The sequence below is a fragment of the Perca flavescens genome, chromosome 11 (genome assembly GCF_004354835.1).
Source record: "Perca flavescens isolate YP-PL-M2 chromosome 11, PFLA_1.0, whole genome shotgun sequence".
Classification (NCBI taxonomy): Eukaryota; Metazoa; Chordata; class Actinopteri; order Perciformes; family Percidae; genus Perca; species Perca flavescens.
In genome coordinates this window covers 7038549-7046272 of record NC_041341.1, presented here as the reverse complement: position 1 = coordinate 7046272, position 7724 = coordinate 7038549, and the positions used below count along the sequence as shown (strand labels likewise).

The window sequence follows — 7724 nt, the reverse complement described above, 5'->3', positions numbered from 1 at the left end:
TCAACTAGGGAAGTTTTATCATGGTGATATCTAGGCCTATTAGGGTTATTTTTTCTCCCTATTCACCGTTTCACCGGTTATTTCAGGCTATTACATGAAAGACCGATAACTTCTCAACTTCTCAACAATGTTATTAACGTTAAGAATTTCAGCCTTTGGCTGACAATAAAGTTGTATCGTATCGTATCGCATCGTTAGTTGTTAATATTTATGGACATTGTTCATTCATACTCCTCCTTACTTCCGGGTGTCAACACTTCGATTCCTATCTTTTGAAAAAGTCCAAATAAGCCCATAAACCTCAAATGAGAATCCTGGGTAACAGCTTGGCGCCAAAATGGAGGACGGCTGAACAGTTTCATAACCCCCGTGTAGGAGGAGGAGGAGGAGGAGGAGCAGCTTGGTTTTCTGGAAGCTCCGTGGAGCTGCAGGTCCAGGGCAGGCAGGCAGGCACACGGGCAGCAGAGTGGAGCCGGAAAAGGCGACAGTTGAGGGGGGTAAACACATAAACCAACGGCTGGAAAAGTGTCGCCGAGCCGGAGGAGAAAGAGCCGGAGGAGTGGAGCTGCTGAATGGTTCCTGGAGATTTTGAATCCGCCCGTCAGTAGCCTAACACGCGACAAGGAGGGCTGTTTGTGTGCCTCCCTGGTAAAAACAAGAGAAAGTGAAAGGCTGCTCGGGAAGTGAAGATCACTGTAACCCACCTGGAGCCTCGCTGTAACCCGAGCCTGATGCACTAAAGGTCCGCCGGCTCTGTCCTCTGTCTCCGCCTCTGTGAGCACTTTGAAACATTGTAACCGGAGCAGACACCAGCGGAGGAGTTGTTGGGTTGACAGCCACGTATGGTTTGCTTTCTGTCACGGCAGTACGGTACTGGGAAGCAGTGGGAAAGGCGGGGCCGAACCGGTGGACTCCCAAACTGGGTTACTGAGCTCGCCCCTGTGCCAATTCACCCACCGCGACGCAGCGTTATTTTGGGGGGGGGGCGGGAGGTCGACGAAGGAGCCAACAACTGGAATTTAGAACCCTTTCTTTGGAACTCTTTAACGGCTACCCTGCTGCGGACGGCACGAGCGGGGTTTTTGTCAGTTCTTTCTGCTCGTGGCCTCCGTTCACCTAGTTTATTTAGGAGCACCATCAGGTCTGGGACGCATATTTGGGGGATAATTCCCCCCCCCAGCTGGGGTCGGACTATGGCGGACGACGACATTCTCTTTGAAGATGTGTACGAGCTCTGCGAGGTCATTGGCAAGTAAGTGTTGATTTATTTATTTAGTTATTATTATTATTATTATTATTATTATTATTATTATTTTTTTTTTTTTTTTATTTTTTTATTTTTATTTTATTTTTTTGTAAATTGTATTCATTACGTTTATCACTGGGGCTTCCCAATTAACTCCTAATAATATCCTGAGGGTATTGCACGTATGATTGCACGCACAAACAAAGGCACATGCGCGCCCAAAAAGCGTGTGGTATAGGAGGAACTAATGGTGTTCCCTTGGTCATCATAGTTGAATGTATAGTGACCTTAACCTTGATACCCTTTTGGTAACAGTATATCGTTTTGAATAGAAGCAAGCATATCCAAAAACAATTTTAAACATGCATTATTGCCTTTTTTAACAGTTGTTGCACGCATTCCCAGTTTTATTGCTTTATTATTCCAACATGAAGATAATATCATATTTCACTGTGGCAAGCATTTCTTCTTCCTTCCTCCCTCCCTCCCTGCTGCACGCTCTGAGTGCTGTTGTTTTCCCAGACATGCACACACAGTGCTTGGCATCAAACCGTGTGCTGTGTGCTTTGACCTAGTGGCAGTTGGCAACTTGGTGCAGAAATGAAAGGGCAGGGCACCAGACCCATCATGAGTCACGCACGCCGCACATCTGGTCATCGTTAGTGACTGAAAATGTCTCATCCAGCCTACACGGAGGGGTAACAATCACTGCAAGGGTAAAGAGAAGGATAGCTGGGCATGATTTGGGCAATGTTTTTTTTGCAAAGAGAAGACCCAGCATTTTTGTCTTGGTTGTGTTCCTCCTTCGTGGAATAAGAACCTACACTATTCTCATAATAACATGAAGAAGTACCAGGTTCCCCCTACCATAAGTGCAGCACCCAAGCTGAATGGATGTCAAATCAATGTGAGCATCAAAACTATCTAAATGACTTCTCTCAGATCTATACACAGTATACCCACTAAGAAAGCTCCAGGATTTCCATACACCCACTTAAAAATGCCCAATGATACGCAACGACATACTTTCCATTATATTTTTGACATATTCTGAATTGTCATCTGTGTTTTTCGTCTTCACATAGGCTAAATAAGGGATTTCCACCATAAAGTGGTGCATAAAAGTGTATCCGAATACAGGAAATGAAGTCGTTGACGCTCAAAACTTCCCTGGGGGAGGACAGCCAGATCCCCCACTATGATATGCCCCCAAAACCGCTCCAAAGTGATGCGAAATTGCATTTTTCTTTAGTGTTGAAAACTGGTAACGTTTTCTGAGGGAGGGCCCCTAAACGCCCTCTTTTGTTTGGTACAGATCCTCACAAAAATCACACTACATTTTAATTTTAAGATTTTTCAACAAATAATGATCATTCTCTCCAATATCGTGAATCAAATCACAATCGCAGTGTCAGTCAAAATAATCACAATTAGATATTTTCCTCATATCGTGCAGCCCTGTTCTCAACTCCTCGGCTGAACCGGAAGTTGTTCTGTTCCTCCTCGGTGAAAGCCATCTCAAAGCTCTTATTTCTGCCCCGAGGAGCGAGCATCGAGGAGGGATCGTTGAGGAGCTATAGGCGAGAATACACGGGCGCAGGAAGCCGTGCAGCTGAAGGAGTTGCTAACCCCACCCAAACAGCTGACAAATTCATGTGACACTTCAGACGGTGGTATCCCACTATGAGCTGCGCTACCCTTGGCGTCACGCGGATTTGCCGCAAATTTCAAATTATTCCAACAGAAAGTGTTGGGACAGACCTAGTGTGTGCAAGTAGATGTTTCCATGCTGCTCCTGGGATGACTAATAACCAAAAACATTGAAAATGGCAGAAAGAAGTGTCTATACAGCTCCGGTGTAGAGCTGCAAATATTTTTTTCGTAAATCCCTTATTGCAATATTCTTTCACCCTCTTCTAGACAATCGTTCACTTCTGAGTCCATTGTACATTTTAATACTTTTTATACATGTGCAATGAAACGCCAAAACGAAACGAGAGCTGCAAATAACTGATTTTAGATGTCAACTATTAAATCAATCGCCACCTATTTAGACAATCGATTAATCGGGTTTGAGTCTTTTATATGGAAAAAAAAGTAAAACTTGTGTGATGTCAGCTAGAGATGGCCCGATACCATTTTTTGCTTCCCGATACCGATTCCGATACCTGAACTTGTGTATCGCCCGATACGGAGTACCGATCCAATACCAGTGTGTCATATATTTGATTAGGTTTTAACAACTGTATACTACTATCTCTGTATGGATGTGATACTATTTCTATCTTTGTGAAACATGAACAAACACAAACAATGAACGCCACAGAACCTTCTTTTATTCTCCAGTTTGACAGTCAGTTATAACGGAAAAAGAACATAAATAAACTACTTTAACGTAGATTTTCTTTAGGGCTTTATCACGTGGTATCGGATCGGTGTATAAACTCCAGTACTTCCCGATACCGATATCAGCGTTTTAGGCGGTATCGGAGCCGATACCGATACTGGTACATCTCTAATGTCAGCTTGTTAAATGTGAATATTGTTCTAGTTTTCTTCTCTCCTCGGACAGTAAACTGTAACACGGTTAAAACTGTAAACTTATTTTGACATAAATGCAGATATGTATGTATGTATGTATGTGTGTATGTAATTAAAAAAAATAATAATAATAATAATAATTATCGATTTTTCTAACATTGCACCTGTCAATACAGAACGAAATATTCTGGAGCCTATTTTGCCGTCAATACTGCATTGTTGTCTTTGCTGTAATCAAATCAGTATATATTTATGTTTATGGGAAACACGTTTCTGGTGTGCAAAGACGTAGAAAACGCTCACACCACGCTTACGCCATGCAGCCAGCGTGCAGGACCATGACGTTTCTGTGTCTACCTGTTTGTGGGCCGTTTGAACGATGAACTTCCGGCCTCCTGCGGATCAGTAAAGTGTGGTCTTCATCAGGCCGACAGTGCAGCTGTGGAGGCTGCCAGCAGAGGTAATAATAATACAGACTATCAGGCTATATGAGCTACAGGTGTGTGTAGTGTGGCTTGTCAGCAGAGGGCAGCAACAGCCAAGAGTCTATTGTACAGCAGGGGTTCCCAAAGCCCCCCCTATCAATTATCCAGGTCCCTTACCTCATCCCTCTACAAAACACATGAGGTGCTTTTCATGGCGCTTAACCCTCCTGTCGTCCTGGGGTCAAATTTGACCCATTTCAAAAAGTTTCTGTATATCATGAATTTGGGTTTCTTTCAACCAAATTGTCAAAAAAATGGTTCCATACAACGCTCTTCACAAGTAAAATAAATGATCAATTCACTACTTTAATTGAATTTGGGTGTTTTTATTCAATTTTCTAGCATTTGAAGAAAAAAAAAGATAAAAGAATGTTGAAAATAAAAAAGGGAGAAAAATGTTGGAAAAAGCTTCAAAAACTTGGGTGGGGAAAAACAACAAAAGTTTCAGGAAAAAAAGCTAATTAAATTTAGCTCCAGAAAATTAAAAAGGCTGCATGGTCCAAGGGAAGACAACCCGAGGGTTAAAATGCTGATTACTGTAGGGCTACGACAACTAGGGCTGGGTTTACGGATCACAAGGTCCCGATTCCATCATCTGGGTCGGGGACATTTCACAATATAATAAAAAGAGAACTACTCCGAGAACTTCTGCTGTAAATTGTACAAGATGGGTTACGTGGTCTTGTTTTGTGTCAAGACTTCAACTTGTGTCATATTCAGCCGACTCCAGTGTTTTCCCTCGGTTTGTGAAAGACTCGGTGCATGCATTTGGCCTTTGGGGGGGTTTGGGGGCCTTTCTAAAAAAAAAAAAAAAAAAACAAGTGATGTTTTTCAATTCAAAAGAATATGCAATTTGACATTATTTTGGACCGTTATCACGATATCTGTGTGTGTGTGTGTGTGTGTGTGTGTGTGTGTGTGTGTGTGTGTGTGTGTGTGTGTGTGTGCGCCTCAAGGACCCCTTCCCCAGACCGGACCCCACTTTGGGAACCCCCGCCATACAACAAGTGCAAAGATCAGCCCTATACAGGCTCAGCTGTAAGCGACCGACCGACCACCAGAAACTAAAGAACAGCCAGCTCATGCCATATTACACACCAGTATACAGGGGTTTCACCTGCCAGTATACAGGAAGGTTTAGGTGCAGCACCCGAGCCGAATGAATGTAACTGAAAGACTTTCCTCAGATCTGATGATCTTTAGCTTTAAGTTTGGTCTTTAAGCTTTTTAAATGTTATTTATGTATTTTCTGCTCTAGCTTTTCCAACGTTTTAGACACAAACATGGTGATAATAACGGGCCACAGTGATGTGAAAAAGAGACGCAAAACTACCACAAACTGACTACAAAGAGACACCAAATGACCACAGAGACCTAAAACTACCCCAAAGGATAGAAAAATGACCAAAAAGAGACACAACATGGCTGCAAAGAGACACAAAAACCCACAAAGAAACATAAAATGTTGGGGGAAATTGTGTTTTTTTTTAAATCGTGAGCGTACCTAAAGCCTGGTTCAGACGGCAGGATAATTAGGCCGATTTTTAGCCCCGATTCACCCCTCCCGACAATCCTAAGGATGCTCCGATTATCGTAAAATAATCTGATCAGATATTCCTGCCGTGTGTGGTGTGTTAAGACTGCTCTCGTCTGCTCGGAAGGACGTCTGGTCCGATCTCAAATCGGGGATATCATCCAACATGATTATTTTTGGCCCGATTTCTCCTCGTGTGTGGTGTCCCCCCGGGGACAAACGAGCACGCAGCCTGTGTAAAATAAATAAAGTTGATGGGCATAACTACATCCACAACTGCAGTCCACCAGAGTACATGGAAACGAATATATGAACGTTTATTTCAACGGTAATTAATCTGTGTAATACGCAACGACATTTCTATGAGAAAAAACAAATCCCCTCTATATCATGATGTCGCAAGTACAGTCCATGCTCGCGTTGTCTTCTTTGACCATCGCCTTTTCTTTTGATAACGTTTTTTTTTCGGTTAAAAACAAACTACAAACTATCGCCACTGCATCCTCTTCGTCCGCAATGATTGTTTACTCTGAAGTCACGTTTGATCTCGAGGGATTTTGCGAGATTTCCCGTCTGACCTGGGAATGCTCGGGAGTCAAATCGGTTTGTGTGTGATGTGTTGATTTTGCCGTGTGCTGCGCACCACACACTGTACCACCAAAACTGTTAGACCCGTGATTTTTTTATCGCCGCGTGTGGGGTCTCTCAGGATTGGAAAATCGGCCGGTGTATACAGTATATAAAAGATAACCTGTCATAACCTTTGAGTCATCGTTTGCACACACTGGACTTCCAAAGTGAATCACTGTGTTGCCTAGATAGCAAAATGAGATCAAATGAAGTCCGCTTCAAACCTCCATGAGCACATATATTATGTCTTTTACCTTGTGGACTGGACTAAACAATGAAATCAACAGAGACCTAATAGTATACAGTTAGAAAATAGATTCAAGGAATCAATATTTGACCAATACAAAAGAAAGGAGGAGACCTGAATATATGACTTGTAATCAAAAGTGTATTGTTGTAGCCTATTTTGTTCTATGACCTACATTTTTGTAAGCTGTATATTTGTTTTTGTTTAATAATATGATATTGTAAAGTAGGAGCAGGACTATACGCTCCTACACACACACACATATATATACACATGCACACACAAACAAACACACACACACACACACACACCGAACGCATGATGATGTTAACTCGCATGTTATTATGAATGAAAATATGGTCTATGTTGAGATAAGCTTTCACTTTATCAACACACACACACACACACACACACACACACACACACACACACATACACACATGCACAAACACACACACACTTATTTTATGTATTTATTTATTTGACATTGCACACCAAATGTGTTGCACAGACCAGCTACAAGCTAATTTTCATTTGTAGTCCCTGGGCAGAGGCAAAGTCACAGCAGGTATATACAGTGGATGATGAGCATTCCTACTAATAAGTTCATTCACAATATAAAATACAGTTAATATTTAATATTTATAATTATAACAGTTTATTTTTTTAAACTTTTATTATTGTCCACCTAAAATTTTAACAGTACCCTAGTTTACCAGTTTTGTATTAATGATCACAAAATATATATATATATATATATATATATATATATATATATATATATATATATATATATATATATATATATATATATATACATATACACACACACACACACACACTCCTTGAACTCTTAGACATGACCCATGTAAGACTGTGGCTGTAACTCGAGGAACAGTTTCGTCCCCTTTCATTGTCTAACAGCCTATACTTTACCACATTCTTCTTCACCATGCTGCCGGGCCGGGAGCTCATTCACCTGGCAAATAACAACTCAGATCAACTGTTTTAACTGAATGGGTTCATTTGATAGAGAGAAAA

At 41.6% G+C, this 7724-nt stretch overlaps 1 protein-coding gene across 1 annotated transcript in view; it reads left to right on the top strand.

The window, feature by feature from the left end:
• Window positions 1-392: 392 nt before the first annotated feature.
• LOC114564265 (amine oxidase [flavin-containing]) overlaps window positions 393-7724 on the top strand; it is a 67462-nt gene continuing 60130 nt past the window's right edge. Inside the window, exon 1 of the mRNA XM_028591515.1 lies at window positions 393-1252. Coding sequence (XP_028447316.1) covers window positions 1222-1252 — 31 coding nt within the window. The 5' untranslated portion in view covers window positions 393-1221. The remainder of the gene's footprint in view (window positions 1253-7724) is intronic.